Here is a 20,776-nt window from a genome sequence, read left to right as displayed (position 1 = left end):
AAAAAAAAAAAAAAAAAAAGACTAAATAAGCAAATTCTTTTCTACCCAAACAATAAAATATCCTGTTAAAAAATAAAAACAGATTTGTAAGTATTGACATGGAAAGTTTAAGGTATATTCCTGAGTGGAAAAAAATAAAGCAGTAGAATAGGATGTATAGCATGATTCCTTTTATATAAAATATGTATGTCTACATATAACTACACCTGTATAAAGACAATTCTAGAAAAAATATATATCAAACTTAATAGCAGTCTCCCTGGTAAGACTGGAAGGGAAGGGAAGATGGGGACTTTGGTTTTCAGCTTTACACTAAGTAGTATGAAAATGAAAACCAAGAGAAAAGAGATACAGATCTTATGGTTCATAAAATAGTACTTATCTGTGAATATACTCCTTAAATTATCAACATATCTCTTAAATTATTTTTATATATCCAGGAAAAATGCAAACCAACAGTATAAGAAAGTCTTAAGTATGACAAGGAAATTTATTCTTTGAAAATGTTATAGTCATTTAATTCCTGGCTTCTGCACATTTAAGTAGCTGCAGAAGACTTTAGAATGGAAGCTACTCTAAGTATAGGATGCCACCATCTAGCATGGTAGTACTTATCTATTCAAACAATACAGAGTGCTTGCAAGTAACAATCAGGTAATATTAAGCATTTATACTTATAACATGAGGCAGATAGTACCATAAATATAAATACTTAATAAATGCTATCCCCAATAAAATCCACTAAGCAGTAGATATCTAGCCATATATATAAATATGCTATGAAAATACTTTGTATGATTTCTATTATTTCTATGCTTCTTCTTCCACATTGGGATTAAGTCTTACTGGTGAATACGCCCTTGAGCTAAATGCACTCCAATAAACACAGTGCCTATTTAACATTCAAAAGGGGAGTATACATCTGCTGGAAGTGGCATAAGGAAGGCCACATTCAAAAAGAATCAGAACATTTTGAAGTTTTATCATAGAAAACAATGACACTTTCCAACAATACCAGAAATCTCTGTGTGCATAAGATTTTTTTCAACAACTGTGAAAAAGCTATTTTAAATAGTATACCTCATTCCTCAGGTAGAGGTATAAGTCAACAAGTAGAAAAGTAAACACAGAACTTAAAACACAGGTTCAAGATATAAATAACCGAGCATGATGATTCACACCTGTAATCCCGCACTTTGGGATGCTGAGGTGGGTAGATCACCTGAGGTCAGGAGTTCGAGACCAGCCTGGCTAACGTGGTGAAACCCCGTCTCTACTAAATATAGAAAAATTAGCTGGGTATAATGGTGGGTGCCTGTAATACCGGCTACTTGGGAGACTGAGGCAGGAGAATCTCTTGAACCTGGGAGGCAGAGGTTGCAGTGAGCCAAGATTGTGCCATTTCACTCCAGCCTGGGCGACAAGAGCAAAACTGCATCTCAAAAACACTACAATCAAAAAACCATATATACAGATAGATAGAAATCAATACCCAAATAAATAGAAATGACTATATCAAACATACTTACCATTGAATGGATTGATTCCTGCCTTTATTCTTGAAATAATAGCTTCTTTTACTTCTTTTTTCTTTACACATCGAATACCCAAATTTTGGAAACTAGCAGGAAAAAAACCAGAATATTCAAAACTGCATTATAAACACATGGAATATTGCAAAAATCAAATGTATAGCAATACTGAAGTTATCATGCTGTCAGCTGAACATACCAAAGCATGAATGTGCTTCAAATTGCTCTGATAAAGATGAGAGGCTAATAAGTGGGGGTATATGGCCAGGCATGGTAATCCCAGCACTTTGGGAGGCCAAGACAGGCAGATTACCCGAGGTCAGGAGCTCGAGAACAGCCTGACCAACATGGAGAAATCCTGTCTCTACTGAAAATACAAAATTAGCCGGGCGTGGTGGCGTAAGCCTGTAATCCCAGATACTTAGGAGGATGAGGCAGGAGAATTGAGCTGAGATCACACCATTGTACTCCAGCCTGGACAACAAGAGCAAAACTTCATCTCAAAAAAAAAAAAAAAAAAAAAAGAAGTGGGATTATATTTCTAAGAGAACTGTTAAAAGAAAAATAGTATATATCATTTTTACATACAGTGTTTCACAATTACATTTTATTAATATGCCTATGTCAAACATACCAAAGTATAGATTAACAGTAAAGCAATACCATAATGGTAAAATTTACCTCTCAAATTCAGAATCAGATCAATAAAATCTGTATGTTTGATAATGTAAAACAAAAGCTGTAAAAAGAAGTCCACAGGTTGAAGCCCACAGGTATGTTTCGCTAGGCCCACAAGGATGTTGCCTATATTTTAAAAAATCTGCACAGATTATCTACATTTAGAAATCAGATAACTGCACATGAACATCTGGACTTCTGGCTTCTCTCGAACATTTTAAAGGCCTAGAAACACTAGGTTGGCACAGAAAATATAGGCTGAAGACTGAGACCCATTTATGCAGGGCTCTTCAGTTTGCTACAGTGCCTGTTAGTCCTCCTACACTTGATTCACACCACTCATTTATGCTGCTTGCCTAGTTCTGCAGAAATTTGATTTTTGAGCCCTGAATTCACTGTTAGTAGCAGAATATGTTTTGTGCTATATTATACAAAGTTATCAGAGCAATTTATCATAAAAAATTACTGGTGTGTTTTTTATTAGAAAGTTTAATTCTAACAATAATATTTAACAAGTTTCAAAATGTCATTTATGAAAAACTTCCCAATAGCTACAAATATTACTAATTTGCATATCTGTAGCATAGACAGTGGTGGGGGGAACTCCCCCACCACCACCAGTCATACTTGTTCCCACATGGAAAAACCATGACATCAGTAAAATTGGGTGGGTGTGAATAAGGAAGCAAAACTCAGTTATAACAACATTACTATTTGTTCAAACTTCACATGGCACTTGAAACCAGAGGCTACTTTGTCGGCCTGTCTCCACACTCATGCTGTCTTATGCTGATGCTCTTCATAGTCAACACACTTACAATTTTGCTAGCACCTAAAATATATTTCACATTTCCTTCCTCTGCCTCCAATAACTACAAAAATAAATCTTAAGAAAAAAATTTTTTTTCAAGATGATCTCACTCTGCCACCCAGGCTGGAGTGCAGTGGCACAATATTGACTTACTGCAACCCCCGCCTCTCAGGCTCAGGTGATCCTCCCACCTCAGCCTCCTGAGTAGCTGGACTACAGATACATGCCACCCTACCCAGTACATTTTTGTATTTTTGTAGAGTCAGGGTTTCACCATGTTGCCCAGGCTGGTCTCAAGCTCCTGGACTCAAGCAATCTGCCTGCCTCAGCCTCCCAAAGTGCTAGGATAACAGGCATGAGACACTGTGCTCGGGTGGCTAAATCTTGAATTCTTAGTCCTTTCTTGAAATCTTGCAGTTATAAACTTCTTACTCAAAAGTATTCCACTTCTTTGAAAGATTCTTGGTTTGACTCTTTTTCTTTGGCAAAAGATTTTATAGAATTCTTCATATTAATATATTTATATGACTTCATTTTGTTTCATCTGAATAATCTTGTATTTGACTGCCATTCACAAAATATTAGAGGTGGTGGTAATTTTTGAAATTCTGACATGAGAAATTAAGGATCACAGAGATTGTTTGAATCAATTATTCATTCATTCATTCATTCACAGACATTCAACAAGTTTTGGGGTTCCTATTATACACCAAAAACTCTGGAAAGTAATGGGGACAAACAATCTCTCTCCTCAAGAGGCTAACAATCTAGTGGAAGGGTTGGCAAACTATAACTCATGGACCAAACCCAGCATCTCGTCTGTATTTGCAAATAAAGTTTTATTAGTACACAGCCCTACTGATGTTTATATATTATCTATGGCTGCTTTCATGCTACAATAGCAGAGCTGAGCAACAGAGACCATATAGCCTGCAAAACCCTGAATATTTACTATCTAGCCCTTTACAGAAAAAATCTGGTAGTCTCTGGTCTAGTGAAGCAGATATACATTAAATAATCACACATACATAAATGCTAAACTGAGATCATAACCAGTTTTATGAAGGAGGTATAGATGATATTATGGCAGCCTATGATGGAATAGAAGAAAGAGACTTCCAGGCAAAAGGAACAGACCACACAAAGACCCCTATAGAAGAGCACTGTAAGCAGAGGAAACTAAAGAAAGGCTTTGTGAGTTGAGTGTAAAAATTAAGGAAAGCAGAGTTTAATAGAAGGCTAGAAATACAGGTGGGTCATGTGGGCCTTATAGGCTATATAGAAGGAATGCTGTCTTTGTTCCGAGAGCCAAATAAACCCATTAAAATGTTTTAAGCAAGGGAGAAACAATTCCATTTGTATTTTAAAAGATCACTCTGGCTAATGTGAAGAAAGATTGAGGGGGAAAAGGTACAAAATGAGTTGATGCAAGACTGGTCAGGAGGTTATTCCAGCAGCCCCAGTTTAGACTATAGCGGTAGTGTCGTCGTGATAAATTTCACTGAGTGAAGTGGATAGATTCAAAACCACTTTAAGAAGGTATCTGTTAGTAGATTCAACGTGCACATCTGGTGGAGTAATGTCAGAGATGACAGTTATAGGGCTTTTATAGCAATCACTAACGCACAGGACATTGGAAGAAGACCAATTCTGAGGGGAAAGAGGTATGATCACGGTAAAATAATGGTTTGGGGCATATTCTATTTGAGGGGCCTTTTTAAAATTTTTTATTTTTAAGAGATAGGGTCTCGCTATGTCGCCCAGGCTGGACTCAAACTCCTGGGCTCAAACAATCCTCATGCTTCAGCCTCCTGAGTAGCTGCAATTACAGGCATGGGCCACTGTGCCTGGCTGCTTATGGTACTTTTGAGACATTTAAGAGAATATGTTAAGAAGGCAATCAGACTAAATACCATTCCCTACTAAAAGGAACCAAGAATCTTTGGAAAAAACTGATGACTTCGGCCGGGCATGGTGGCTCACGTCTGTAATCCCAGCACTTTGGGAGGCCGAGGTGGGTGGATCATTTGAGTTCAGGAGTTCGAGACCAGCCTGGCCAACATGGAGAAACCCCATCTCTAGTAAAAAATACAAAATTAGCTGGGCATGGTGGCAGATGCCTGTAATCCCAGCTACTCAGAAGGCTGAGACAGGAGAATTGATTGAACCCAGGAGGCGGAGGTTGCAGTGAGCCGAGATCGCGTCATTGCACTCCAGCCTGGGAGCAAAACTCCATCTCATAAAAAAAAAACCCAAAAAACAAAAAACAAAACTGATGACTTCAGGTCTGGGACAAGCAAAGCACAAGTTGGCCAGGCGCCATGGCTCACTCCTGTAATCCCAGCACTTTGGAAAGCCAAGGCAGGCAGATAATTTGAGGTCAGGAGTTTGAGGCCAGCTTGGCCAATACGATGAAACCCCATCTCTACTAAAAATACAAAAGTTACCTGGGTGTGGTCATGCATGACTATAGTCCCAGCTACATGGGAGGCTAAGGCACAAGAATCGCTGGAACCCAAAAGAGGGAGGTTGCAAATAAGGCAAGATCGCACCACTGCGCTCCAGCCTGGGCGACAGAGCAAGACTTTGTCTCAAAAAAAAAAAAAAAAAAAAAAAAAGGGAAAAAAAAAAGAAAAAAAAAAGAAAAGGAAGAAAGAAAGAGGAAAGAAAGAAAGAAGGAAAGAAAGAAGAAGAAAGAAAGAAAGAAAGAAAGAAAGAAAGGAAGGAAGGAAGGAAGGAAGGAAGGAAGGAAGGAAGGAAGGAAGGAAAGAAGGAAAGAAAGAAAGAGAAAGAAGGAAAGCACAAGTCTTGAACATTTTGTTTTGTCAGAAAGTAAAAAAGTGCTCAAAGAAAGATGAGGACACATCAAAAAAATACAGAAGACAGTTTGAAGAGGCATGCATTAATCAAATCTGGGTCAATATGAAAATCAAAAGAATAACAGAATAACTGATACATTAAATACAAGAATCCATGAGTTTACAGTGATACTTTTTAAATGGAGACAGAGGAGAAGGGAAAGTTCTTCTTTATAACAGAATGCCAATTAATATCCCCAAGAATGTAAAAAACTGAAGGGATATTTTAAGAATTATGCCGCATCACTTCTGTAGGTTTCTTGCCCAAAATGTTTCATGTTAACATGAAAACACTATTCATGTTATTCATGTTAAATATAATGCTACCTCTAGTGTGTGATCCTTAATGGGATCTTAAATTGGGAAGAGAGGTGGCTAAAGAGCATTATTAGGACAGTGAGTGAGGTGGTTCAAAAATTTAACTGCCTGGAGCTAAGAAAGGACAGCCAGAAAAGCAGGAAGTAAAACGGCAGTTTGTTCTCACAGAAGTAAAGAATAAAAATGTTTCAAGTAAGAAGTAATCACAATGTAAAATGCTATTGAGAGGTCAAGTAATACAGACAAATATTTGCCAAGTGTGTATATTACTAGATACTTTGTTTTGTGTTATTATTGTTAAGAGGAGCTTTTAAGGCATTTTTTTCCTAAATGGTTATTACTAATATATGTGGGACTATGAATCTCTTTTTTGTTGTAATTAGTTCATTTTTCCCCAAAAGCCAATACATGCTCATTACAAAAATGAATTATAAAATAAGGTAAAAGACAAACATAAAACCCTACAATCTTACCCACCCAGACAACTACTATTAATACCTTAGTATTAACATATGTACTATCACGGACATATATAAATTTATTTTTTAAAAAATAAGATTATTCTTTACATATTGTTTTAAAACCTATTTATCTGGCAAGCTGCGGTGGCTCACGCTTATAACCCCAGCACTTTGGGAGGCTCAGGCAGGTGGATCACTGGAGGTCAGAAGTTCAAGACCAGCCCAGCCAATGTGGCAAAACCGTCTCTACTAAAAATACCAAAAAATTATCTGGGCGTGGTGGCACACACCTGTAATCCTAGCTAAATTGGGAAGCTAAGGCAGAAGAATCACTTGAACCTGGGAGATGGAGATTGTAGTGAGCCGAGATTGCACCACTGTACTACAGCTGGGGCAACAGAACAAGACTCTGTCTCAAAAACAAAAACAAAAAATGAAAACAAAAAAATCTATGTATCTAATATATTGTGATTGTCTTTACATATCAGTAGACATATTTGCACTATGATTTTTAAGGCTGCACAGGAGTACACTGGATGAATGCACCAGTTTATTTAATTAATCCCCTTTACTATTTGGATTGCTTCTAGCTTTTTGCCATTACAAAGAGAACTGCAACGAACAGCACTAGAGTGAAATGTCTGAATACGCTTATTTATTTTCTGAGGCTAAACTCCTAGAATTGGAATTGCTGGCTCAAGAGGCATTCATATTTTTCAGGCTTTTGCTATGTAGTTAAATTGCCTATTAGATTTTATTAATTTACATTCTCACTAACATGATGAATGGGCCCACCTTCTGGTAGCCTCACGATCCTAAACTATCACATAATTATTTTTCTCTTAGAACTATTGTTGTATGTTAATTCTATAACCTGCTACTTTCTAAATAATAATTCTAGAGTTTTTCCAGTTGATTTCTCCTACATCCAGCCATTTTTATATTAACTGTAAATGGGTGTGGCATGGTGGACCACACCTATAATCCCAAGCACTTTGGGAGGCCAAGGTGGGCAGACTGCTTGAGTCCAGGAGTCCAAGGCCAGCCTAGGCCACACAGTAAAATCCAATCTCTACAAAAAATACAAAAATTAACTGGGCATGGTGGTACATCCTGTAGTCTTAGCTACTTAGGAGGCTGAGGCTGAAGGATTGCTTGAGCCTAGAGGTAATGGTTGTAATGCGCCGAGATCATGCCACTGCACTCTAGCCTGGGTAACAGAGCAAGACCCTGTCTCAAAATAATAACAACAACAATAATAATAAAGTTAACTATAAACGAAAAGGCAGAGTAAAAAATTATTTAAAAAACTGTTCACCCCAAGAAAGGAAATCACAATATACAATAAGTTTATGCTTACTTTTAATAACTACAAAAATGTCTTCCTGCTAATCATCATGTGTCTACTAATGAAGAATGTAAGGGTAGTTCTAATGCAAATAATAAGAAGATATAGATGTAAAACATAGTAAACAGAAGTAGAATGAGAAAATTATTCTCCTTAAAAGTAACAAATTGTCATGGAGAAGAAACAGAGCATTCTATGTCTTATCTTGTTTCTGAAGATGTCTGTAACTGTATACTTACAACAAAGGTCTGCGTTCTTGCCCAAATTCTGCTTCATAGTAGCCGTCTCTGCAGTCTTTTCCAACTAAATCATGAGGATGAGGTTTATATGGGTCATTCTTCGTTACTAATGTAATTCTCACTTTTCCTTTTCCATAATAGTTCATAATCTGAAAAAAGGGGGAAATTAAATATATGATCCAAATAGATCATATTATAAACAGATCTAAACGAGGGTTCAACTTACATTAATTATCATGTAATCAACAGTAGATAAATAAAGTCCAACTGACGAACAACTGCAGTTTTGATGAAACTTTCCAGAGAATACCAGTAGAGAAGAACTTACCTCTCAGTTCCTTGACATATTTTCTGCCCTAATTTCAATTGGTCAAATCATTTGACTCTGCTTATTTTCCTTTCAAAACAAGTAAACTATACCCAAATTTTATCATAGACATGAGAAAGCAGATGTTAAGTCACTGAATGCCCAGCTCTTTTTTTTTTTTTTTTTTTTGAGACGGAGTTTCACTCTTGTTACCCAGGCTGGAGTGCAATGGCGCGATCTCGGCTCACCGCAACCTCCGCCTCCTGGGCTCAGGCAATTCTCCTGCCTCAGCCTCCTGAGTAGCTGGGATTACAGGCACGCGCCACCATGCCCAGCTAATTTTTTTGTATTTTTAGTAGAGACGGGGTTTCACCATGTTGACCGGGATGGTCTCGATCTCCTGACCTCGTGATCCACCCGCCTCGGCCTCCCAAAGTGCTGGGATTACAGGCTTGAGCCACCGCGCCCGGCCCAGCTCTTAAATGTACTGTCATGCCATAACATTCCTTGAAAATATATTTAAGCCATACTGGAAAGGATAGCATATAAATATGATCATTTTACTTAATATGTGACATTTCACTTCATAAAAATATTTGTTCAGTAAGCATACCCCAAGAATTCACTCTAGAATAGGCAATAAATCAAATTTAGTTTAACAACATTGAATTTCACATAGAAAGTATACATAGAGCAGAGAGTAAAAAGGAGAGTTTAACATGGAAAAGGAAGAACAGAAACTAATCCTTAGTTTGAAAGCTAGTAAATTTGCAAGAACAAAGCAGGGCATATAAAAAACAGCATACCACAAAGGAACAAGGTAAAGTAAGAATGGGTAGCTTACCAGGTAGCAGTCACTAAAATCTGTAATTTTGAATTTAAATAGAATTTGAACGGTAACCAGAAAGCACTACATTTCTTTCTGGATAAAAGAGAAGGTAACTGCTCAAGACTCTAAGTAGGCAAATACAAAGCTCAAGCTGTAAAGTGTTTAGGACCTACTGGAATTGTAAAAATACAGATCTTAGAAATATTTTAGAGATGTATAGGATAAGATGAATTATAGTTTAAAAATGACTCAAAAATTGGACAAATAGTATTTCCTTATTTCCTTTTTATTAGCATCTCATCCATTTTAACATTTAAAATACTTAGATAACCCAAATCCATATTATTGCCAAAAATGTGATAAAAATAGGAATCTGGAATTCAATATATAATCTTGCCATTAGTTTATTCTATAATTTAGCAATTCCCTTTAAGTTCATCAAAAGAATAGACTTTGTAAATAATCTACTTATAAAACAGTGAATAAGATCTGTTGATAAAAGTAACACTTTTCAAAAAAAAAAAAACAAAAAGTAACCCTTCAAAATCTACTTTGCCATTAAAGTTTTTAATTGGCATTTAAAGGATAAACCCTTCACTGAAAGTCAAATAAAAAATAGTTGAGAAATAGAAAATATAAATTTAGTACATCACACCTGTAATCCAAGCACTTTGGGAGGCCGGGACAGGTGGATCAACTGAGGTCAGGAGTTCAAGACCAGCTTGGCCAACATCGTGAAACCCCGTCTCTACCAAAAAACACAAAAATCAGCTGGGCATGGTAGTGGGTGCCTGTAACCTCAGCTAGTTGGTAGGCTGAGGCAGGAGAATCACTTGAACCCAGGAGGCAGAGGTAGCAGTGAGCCAAGATCATGCCATTGCATTCCAGCCTGGGCAACAAGAGCAAAACTCAGTTTCAAAAAATAAAAATAAATAAATCTAGTACATCTTGTAACTATTAGTATATTTACCAAAGTCAAAAGCTTTTCAAAATGTATGCTAATGTGAAAAAAACCATATTTAAAAAGCGTTATTTCAAATCAGTCAACAAGTCAGAGAATCAGAGACAAGTAATAAAGGTAAGGAAAAAGGAGAAAAAGATGTTCTAGTCCTAAGACTAGACAAGAAGAATTGTGATTGAGTTCTCAAATCCATGTTTAATCTACAGAGTAATATCACTCACCTCTGTAAGGAGAGAATGGGTTTTCCTTATTAGCTTTGTGTTCCATGAAAGAGAACATGATCCAAAAGCTGTCAATGTACACTAAACATTATGAGTCGCTCTACTTAGGTTAATACACAAGCACCATATAACTATGTGCAGTGGGGAAGACTCCATACTATATTAAGAAATGTCCTTAGACATCTATCTAATATAGATCTGTTAAAAAAGTAAAAGAGGAAAAAATAAAAAGACAAAACTGTGGATATAACTGTGAAGAAACTGGCCCTTAAAAATAATTGCTATAGCTGATCTATGAGGCAACTAATAGAGACAGACACAGAAGAAGGGTCTATTACCTGGATAGAAGGGTATGTTCGGTTGTTGTCTGTGCTGTGCTCCCCTGGAATGCTGCCTGCTGATCGCCCTTCACATTTGTATCTAAAACGCATTCCCCTCTGCCTGGGTTGTTCAATTATCTCTATATACGGGTTATATGCACCTGAAATTTTTTTAAAAAGGAGGAGGTCAGTGAGATTAGTGTAACAATTAATAATGCATTTTAACACTTCTGTTTTTTCATAACAGCAGACTAAAATAAAGATTTTTTTTTCCTTCTAACCTTAAATAACAAGTTTGAAATGTTATCTTGGAGATTGGCTGGGAGAGGCACCTTTCTTTCCCCATTCAAATTGAGTCCCTATGTAGTGTCAAAACAAGTCATTCAAACCATATTGATGGTTAGCACTTTATAGCTTAGTATCTATAGCTAATGTCAATATGAAGTTCTGAAATAACCACTTCAGAGATATCCGCCTCCCACGTGAGACCTAGCAGAAGGGTTTCCCCCAAGATTCCCCGAGAAGGGTAAAGAAGATTACACTCCTAAAGTGAGTTAAATGTATTTAACTGCTTGATTTTACATCATACTTGTAATACTGAATGAAAAGACCATTCACTGAAAGTGAAAATGCATTTAAATCCTTGCAGAAGCATTAGGTGAGTTTTTTTATATCTCCACTAAATATTAAAAAACTTACACATAGTCTATCAGAAACAAGTCCCAGGAAGGACTTTATTGTCAAAGAATGTGCAACCATTCCCATGTAAAACATATCTAAAGTAAGACACAACAGAGAAAAAAACATTACTTACTTTCTATAATAACTAAAATTCAAAATATGCATCTGCAGAATGAACTGCTGATATATATAATGACATGGATGACTCTTAAAATCATGCTAAGTGAAAGAAGTTAGATCAGAAGACAACATACTGTATGATTCCATTTATATGAAACTCTAGAATATGTAAAGTAATATACAATGAACCATAGCAGATCACTGGTTGTCTAAGATAGGGTGGATAGGAAAGGCTGGGGGGACGATGGACATGTTAATTATCTTGTGATGATGATTCCAAGGTTGCATACATATGCCAAAACTTATCAAATTGCACACTTTAAAGTGTAATTTGTTGTACATAAATTATATGTCAACAAAGCTGTTTAAAATATATGCAACTTTACTATCTTTTATTATCCAAATTGTGGGAGAAAAGGTAAATAGACACTCAACTGTGTTTGCAAGTAGGGGAGTTAAGAATGTATTTTTATTTCAGGGGTGTGAAGATGTTTTCTATTAAAAAAAAAGTGTCCCTTAATCAGTTTAGTGATTTCTAAATTCCCACAATTACATATCCATTTTGCTGACTAAGGCTTATCCCGTTGGAATGCAAGCAATACAGAGAAATGGTAACACAGTGGGTCTAGGCAGAGCCGCAGTGGCTCAGGCCAGTTGTCCTGGTGCTTGAGTAGGCAAGGCTATACGTTCGAGGTCAGCCTGGGCAACATAATGAACCTTTCATTCATTAAAAAAAAAAAAAAAGGTTTAAAGCACAGTGGGTCTTATCAGAACAGTACAGAGAAGAGGCCTTTAGAATTCTACCCAGCCACTTCTTAACAGTAAGACCACAGAAATGTTATTAAAATTAGAATCTCTTAGTTTCCTCTTCTGTAAAATAGGAATACTCATAATAGCACCTGCCTCATTGGGTTTTTGTGAAATTACAGATTTTATGTGCTAAATTCTTACCAAGTGTCATATATACATATACATTCAATAAATGGTGTCTATTATTTCAGATGCTTTCTTGATAACAATGATGTAGTGATACCATGATGTTATCAAAACTGCCACCCTAAAGGACCTTACAGAAGAGCAAGTCAAACAACACAAATTATTAGACTATAGCAGGAAGGAAAGCACTAACAAAACTCTGCAGAAATGATAACAAGAGCCAAAAGGGTCAGGAAAGCCTAACTGTCAGTAGAAAAAGAGTGGTTAACAAAGCAAATGAGTAGGGAAATGAAGAGGAAAAAGGAACAATGTATCCACAGAGAGGGGTTTATTTAGGAATCACCAATGTAAATGGAATACACTTCCACTTTTAGAAAGAGAACTAAAAGTCAGAGCATACTTGGCAATGTGGATTTCCTTTTATGTGTGATGAAATCAATGAAGATTTTGATGCAGGCAAATCATATGATCAGATTGGCATTTTAGAGTAAAAACTTTAGTCACAGCAGACAGATAGAAAAAAGTAAGCAAGGTGATCAGTTTTAGAGACCACTATAATAACATGGACAATGATGAGGGTATGTCTGAAATATGGCAGTGATCAAAGGAATGAAGGATTATTTAAAAGATAAAACTGACAGCACTTGGTGCCTGAATATTAGGATTAAGAGAAATTAAAGAATCACTGATGGTTCCATGGTTTCTACTTTGGGTTACTAAATAAAGTATTACTGTTACTGTACTTTTAGTTTTATTCTGTACGGTGCAAACTCCTTGTATTTGAATCTACCACCTATTTGTTTATTCAAAAGATAATGAGCCAGAGAAAATTAACTTTAACCCAAACAAGTTCATAATCCTTATTCCAGTTTTACTAAAAAACATAAGATATGCAGATGAGTAATTCACAATTTTATCCTTGCGTATTTCAAATCTTTCAAGTTCATATTTCAATTTTAAATATTTCATAACCTTATATATCCTTGCAGGGGTATTTAAGAAAAAGTACATCTTTCCCCTTAAAAACTGGTAAAATTAACATTATTTTTTAAGTAACATTTTAAATAATTTATGTGGCTGAAGTAAAAGTCAAATAAATCCCTGCCTACTACTTATTTAAAGGTGTCTTGGTGGGAAACTGACATAAAATGACATCGTTAATGGTTAAGTGGTTAACTTTGGGAGGAGGGAGTGTGAATAAAAATGCTAGGTTCATAGTGAGCATTCAAAGACTTCACTGAGGCCAGGCACTGTGGCTCATACCTGTAATCCCAGCACTTTGGGAGGCCAAGGTGGGTGAACCACCTGAGGTCAGGGGTTCCAGACCAGCCTGGCCAACATGGCAAAACCCCTGCCTCTACTAAAAATACAAAAAATTAGCTGGGCGTGGTAGCAGATGCCTGTAATCCCAGCTACTTGGGAGGCTGGGGCAGGAGAACTGCTTGAATCCAGGAGGTGGAGGTTGCAGTGAGCTGAGATTGAGCCATTGTACTCCAGCCTCAAAAAAACAAAAACAAACAAACAAAAAAAACTTCATTGGTTACATGACACTTATTTAGATTGTTTGTGAAAAAGTCTATAAAAATAAAAGTAGTTGTTAAAAAGATTCAATATTTTTAAATAGTAAAATTTACATAAATATCAGTTGTCATATAATATTGAGTACTTAAAGTCCTTGAAATTTATTTTTCCTATTGCAGAAGCCCTTAATTGGTAAAAATCAACAAGCTGGGGTTACAACCAAGTAACAGAGTATATTGCAATACTCTATATTCCCTCAGTTGGAAATAATCTCCCCTCCTTTAAACTACCATAGTATTCTGTTTATAGCAATTATTCCAAATAACTCTTAGGGAAAACCTACTGTCTTATTTCTTCTTGAAATAAAGCTACTTGTTTTACTTCTTCAAGCTACTTGAAGGCAGAAATTGTGTCTTACTCATCAGTGCCTTGTACACAGATATTCATTAAACAACTATTGAATGACTAAAAAGTCTTAAGATCTTTTGTTTATACAAGTTATTCAAATGTTAAATAATCATATAAGTGATTATTCAGTTTTTTAAATTAGATTTCACTACTAAGAAAAACAAATAGTGCTTTGTAGGTACCAGGATTGCTATACCCCAGTATTTCCTCATGCTCATTCATATTTCGACTTATCTGAGTTTATGATTTTTTAAAAACTTCCCAACTATAAATCATTTATATAATGCATCAGTACAATTCACCAGTTATTTCCTTCCTCAATACTGTGCTTTGCGCAGTGCCATTCCTCCTGAATATAAAATGTGCTGAAATGTAGTCATCTATGGAGTGGAAGACGGTAAAATACAAATCAGGGAATTGTAGGGAAAATGAGCGCTCTTAACTAAGATAACCTCAAATCGCCAGTTTTGAAAGGCACCAAAACATCTTCAAAATTGGCTCTAAATAAGTTGATTACTGTATTTTTCTTTAAGCAATACCATGCAAAGCTGGGACTGACCCTTATATTCTAAATAGTATTTTAAAAGGCTAATATACACCAGAATAACATCTGAAATATAGCCAAAATGTTTCTAAGATATATTTATGTTTTTATTTGCACTTAGGCAAAACAGAGTACTATTTTAAAACATAGTGCCTATCTAATAAAGCATAAGTTTTTAAGATAAAAAAATAAATGACACTGAAATAAATGTTTAAATGGATCATAAATGATCAGAAATAGACACATTACTAACATCTTATTGCTAGAATTAGCAACCAGCAACAAGCATACAGAAAAAAAGTAAATTAATATAATAACACTATTTTAAGACCCCTTTAACACACATTTCTCATTTGATCCTCTTTAATCTCCATTTGAAAAATAGACATTTTTATCCCATCTTACAGATGATGAAACTAAAGTTGAAAATTATATGAAGTTATAAGAAAAACAAATTATGAATGGCATGCTAATATGGGAGTGCCAAATTTTAAAAATCAAGCATCAGAGCAACTGGAGGTAAAGTCACAATAACTGACACAGCACATAACCTGCGACCTAAAATAAATGGAACTTAATTTAAGAAGATAATGCATCCTGGTATAGTCAAATGAGTATTTAGATCCAAAGAAATACCTAGAACAGAGTTCATACTGGGGATTTACATCAGAATCAGCTAGGTAGTTTTTTCAAAACATGCACATCCTTATCCCACTTATGATGTTTAAGAGAAATGGAAATCTTCAAGGTTTTTAAAGCCTTTTTAAAGCCTACATTTTTCTGAAAAAGCCTTCCAAGAAATTCTAACACACTCCTGATTAAGAACAATTGCCTTAAACATGAAGTGGAAACAACCCAATGCACATATCTAGAGAAGCAATCTAAAAATTCAGGTACAAGTAAGGACTGGGACATGGATAAATCAGGCAAAGCAATTCTGGCTACTTGTAAATTCTTTTTCTCTCCCGCTCAAAAAAGAATCTTATTCAAATGCAAGCAAGAAAAATGACACTACAGAGATAGCCTTCAAATGCTCTCATTTATTTAAAAAGTAAATAACTTACAAAATAAATATCTTAACTCTTGCAACACAACACACAAATGATTGACACACCAGTGTGTCAACACCACAGTTGAGAATAGCTGACTAGGCTGCATGTCTCTCATAAAGGTCCTGGGTGACAGACTTGCCTGAGACCTCAACGAGAAAATGGAGTTAACAACATATATTTTTCCAAATATCACCTCTACTCAATTTAGAGAAAAAGAAAATAAGAACTATTCTCTTTTTCCTCAAACCAGGTCTCTCATGAGCCAAAGTCTATTCCAATATATCAGGCTATTACTCCAAAACATCAGGTTGACTTTGAATCGGGCCTTAAGAATCAAAGTATTCAGATGCATATTCAACTGATTTATGCACACAAGGTAAAAACTATAAAAGATTCTGGTAATACGGATTCTGTTACCATGTGGGGGAAAAGGTAAGTCTTGAAAAAACTCTTTCACATGCCAAGGTAAAATAAAGAAATTTTAAAATCTGTCCTAGATTATACAGGTATTAAAGTTAAAAACAAATGACAAGACCAAATCACCTCTCTTTTAAAAATAAAAATACAAGAGGCCCAGAAATACGAATTTCAGAAAAACAATTTTATCCCATGCAATATTTGGGTCATGTGCCTACAAACAAAATCATTTTCAGAGAACCCAGATGAGAAAAAGTTGGAACAAAAGGAAATTCTGAGTCCCTTAAATTGTATCTGAGAAAGATACTATGCATAACCTAGATGTTCCCAATTATGATTCATTGTCTGGCCCCCTCCCTTGTCATTAGATTAACTCATTCCCTTTATCTGTGCCTATCATATATCACCTTAATTATTTAACACCACTGTTATTTCTACTTTTTCATGTGTTGCATTTCTGAAACATTCATGCTCATGTGTGGCCTTGTACTTAAAAAAGGAAGTCATTTGCTGTAGCTATCCATTCCTAACTTCCAGCTCTGTTATTAAAGATTAAGTTGCATCATAGTAACTTCTATTTCCCACTCCTTTACTCAAGAAAAAAAAAACAGTCCTCTTGAAATTCACAGTACAAACAGTTTGGTGAGTAGTAAGGTTTACAAAAACAGTTCATTCTTGTACTTCCTATTGTGTGACACAGAAGAAGCATACTAAAGAAAAACGTGAATAAAAATAAATTATCTAAATTTTAAAACATTTTACCAAAGACAACACTAATTATTAGTTAACAGAGCTATATGACACACAAAGACACTTTGCTTTTTTTACTGGAACAATGAGAAGGTTTAAATTCAGACATAAAATATCTAACTCTACTTACAGTAAACAAAATAGAATCATAAATATACAAAAGCTATGACTGCCTACTATGCATACCTTAGATGGGTTTGGGAACATTTTTCTTCACTATGTTTATTATTAATTATGTCAAAAGACTGTAATCAAGGTATAATTTTTTTAAAAAAGGAACAAAAAGCAGCTTAATACAGGCTGTGAAATCCTATATAATCTGCTAACTTTATCTAAACAAAATTTAGAATCATATGTATATACATGATTCTAAACTATATTCTAAATTATATAATTTTGCTTAGATTATGATTTCTGTTACTTTTACATTATAGATATCACATATTCAACTGCATATACCTATTCATGTATGATATCTCGTGAGAAATGAAGAAATATTCTTAAATGCTTTGTAATGAATAAAAGTACTTTTTGAGTTTTAATGCTACCTTACTACCAACAGAATCTAAATTAGACAATGAAAAACTAAGCCATTTTTTTTGGTCAGTCTTCCGGTTAATTACTGTTTCAAAACAGAATGGGAATTTAGAATTTCATTAGTGAATCTTTTTCTATCTCTAAGGTCTTTATAACAGATTAAGGAAAAGTACACAGATTCCTTTAATCATTTTTTTAAAATTCCAGGCCTGATAGTTTTCTAATAACTGAATTACAATGTAAATAACTTGTTACATTTTAAATAGTCCCATTTTAATGCAACTCTTCAGAAAAGACCAAAATACAAAAAGTTAAATCACCTTTCAACTTCCAAACCTTCAAAACTTTCCATTTCTTTAAACATTTCCTCCTTACATTTAGGGAATCCTTGGTCCTCACAACAGCACAAAATACAGTGTCAATGAACAAATTTAAATTGTAACACATTTTAAAATCCTGTGAGTCTTAGAATGGTCTATATAGAAATGGTTTTCTCTTGCATTTGAAAAAATTAGAAGTATTACATTCATGCAATATATTAGTAATGTTTGATTAAATCGCCAGAAGGCTGAACTTTCTTATGTTAGGTATTCTTCATTACTTCCAAACAAAATCTCTCTGATAACCAATAAATTAACAAAATATTTGAAGTCATCTTAACACTTAGAATCTACACATGCTTTGAATTCATAAATGTACAGAATTATCTGAAAGTTTGGGGTCACTTAAGTGGGTAAAGGGAAAGTTGAAATATTTTAAACTACATTTGTATTCTCACAACCACAAACTGAAATCAAATGTCAAGTGAAACACCCCAATTTCCTTTTCTGCCTACAGCAATAGCTATAGCATTGTTCTACTCAACCTTTTAAAGAGATTCTTTAAGCTTCCGACTTCCTCTTCTCTACTAGACATCGGCTTTCTTCTAAGAGTCACTGAACCAGGCAGTTTGGGCATGGGAGTCAAGTTCAGAAACGGGGCCCCCTCTTCATTCCCTTAGTACAGCATTTAATATATGTGTTTAGCCCTCCCTGCCTCTGCTCACGCTGCTTCCTCTGTCTGGAAAGCACCCCCCACTCACCTTGCCAAAATCCTAGTAAAAGTCCAAATCGAACCCAGGTTACCTGATTTATCTCCCGGCCCCGGCTCCCCTGTCCCCCCAACCTTAAACTACAGGCAGCCCCAAACCACGTCTGTGTATACACGAGGCTCTCCCTTGCCCTGCAATGTTTCTTATAAACTTATTTTCCCCCAAAGGAAGAGATTCTAGCATTTATTAAGGGAAAATATATATTCAAAAGTAGTAAAGCGGTATTCAATCCTACTTACTATTTCAAAGCACGGATATTCTAAAACTCCTCTTTCCCCTTATTTCCAGCGGGGAGGAGCGGGGGACTCAACGTCTCTATTAGTCAGATTAGAAACCTTGTGCTTTATGTCACAATAAAAACTACACATTTTTTTTTCTTTTAAATACAGAGTATCGCTCGGTCTCCCAGGCTTTAGTGCAGGGCCGCGATCTCGGCTCACTGCAACCTCCACCTCCCGGGTTCTAGCGATTCTCCTGACTCAGCCTCCCGAATAATTGGGATTACAGGGGTGCGCCACCACTACCGGGTAATTTTTGTATTTTTAGTAGAAAAGGGGTTTCACCATGTTGCCCAGGGTGGTCTCGAACTCCCGACCTCAGGTGAGCCGCCCGCCTCGGCCTCCCAAAGTGCTGGGATTACAGACGTGAGCCACGCGCCCGGCCCACTGTTGGTCGAAGCAACATTAACACTTAAAATACCACGGATGATTTTTAAAGCCGCGCCACATTTTTTGCAACTGTCAGTACAAGAGGGATCACCTCTTTGCATTTGATGAAATTAAACTAAAAAGGGGGAGAGAGCTTGCCCGAGGTCTGAAGGTTCCTCATTCCTGTTCTAAAACATTAAACCACCACTTCAGTACATATCCATTTTTAAGTATGAGAACTCCTCGTACTCCTTTAGTTCGATTATGACTTCCCTAATCCTAAAATCAAGTCGTTGGGAATTTCTAAGGTTCCTGCTATGACAACAGGATCAAATTACAGAGCGTGGCTTGGATTTCGCACGCAAACCCTGAAGCAGGTAACTTTTTAAAAAGCTGACAATTTTACCATGTAAGATTTCAAAGAGAACGCGCCCCAGCCAAAACTAAGCTCCCTAAACTCACAGCGGCAGGACCCCCAGAAGAGCTCCTTCCCCCAGGAACACTCACCGGAGGCCATGGCTCCGCTCCCCGCGCCTTCCCGCAGGCAGCTCCCAGCGTCCCGGCCCGAGGCGGCCGCAGTCAGTCAGTCAGTCAGGAGGCCGAGGGACCTCTGCCGGCGGGGCCCCCAGTCCCCCGACCACCCCAGGGTCCTCCTCCTTCTTCCCGCCCTCGGCTGGGTTTGAGGATCACACCTTCCCACCCCCTGAATTCTTGCGCTCCGGGTCGCCCAGCGTCGCCTGTCCACCTTGCGGGAGCCAAGGGCAGGGGGCGGAGCAGGGCGAGAAACGATTCCCAGCCCGGCCGAGAGGCTGGCAGCCTGGCGGGACGGGAATTTCCCGCGGCTGACGTATAACCGGCGCGGCAGCCTTCACCCGGAGGCGTGGGGCGGGGCGTCCTCGCGGCTACCGCCGCGCGCGACCGCCCCCAGCGCCCCGTCCCCGCGCACGCTCTCTGCCCGCCCCCACGCGTACGCCCCCGGAGCTGCTGCTGCTGCGGCGGCGGCGGCGGCGGCGGCTGACTTGGGAGGGGGTCGAGGCAGCGGGAACCTTGGGGTCTTCGGGAGCTCAGGGAACGGCGGGAGCCGGGAGGTGACGGCTCGCGGCGTGAGAAGGCCGCCGGCTCCTAAGAAATCCCCCTCCTCCAGGTTGTTCTTCCGAGTGTGGTTTAAAGTTCAGGAGCGGGCGGAAGGG

At 37.1% G+C, this 20,776-nt stretch overlaps 1 protein-coding gene across 1 annotated transcript in view; it reads right to left on the bottom strand.

Annotated features, from left to right (window-relative positions):
- The window catches only part of REL (REL proto-oncogene, NF-kB subunit), a 40,902-nt gene extending 20,451 nt beyond the window's left edge, over positions 1-20,451 (bottom strand). The window contains exons 1-4 of the mRNA XM_017544986.1: positions 20,094-20,451; positions 10,902-11,044; positions 8,246-8,394; positions 1,530-1,621 (exon numbers count right to left, since the gene is read on the bottom strand). Coding sequence (XP_017400475.1) covers positions 1,530-1,621; positions 8,246-8,394; positions 10,902-11,044; positions 20,094-20,103 — 394 coding nt within the window. The 5' untranslated portion in view covers positions 20,104-20,451. The remainder of the gene's footprint in view (positions 1-1,529; positions 1,622-8,245; positions 8,395-10,901; positions 11,045-20,093) is intronic.
- Positions 20,452-20,776: the final 325 nt, after the last annotated feature.

Source organism: Cebus imitator, unplaced genomic scaffold, assembly GCF_001604975.1.
Source record: "Cebus imitator isolate Cc_AM_T3 unplaced genomic scaffold, Cebus_imitator-1.0 Scaffold175, whole genome shotgun sequence".
Classification (NCBI taxonomy): Eukaryota; Metazoa; Chordata; class Mammalia; order Primates; family Cebidae; genus Cebus; species Cebus imitator.
The sequence above is the reverse complement of the archived record's forward strand: the minus strand, read 5'-3'. Positions and strand labels throughout refer to the sequence as shown.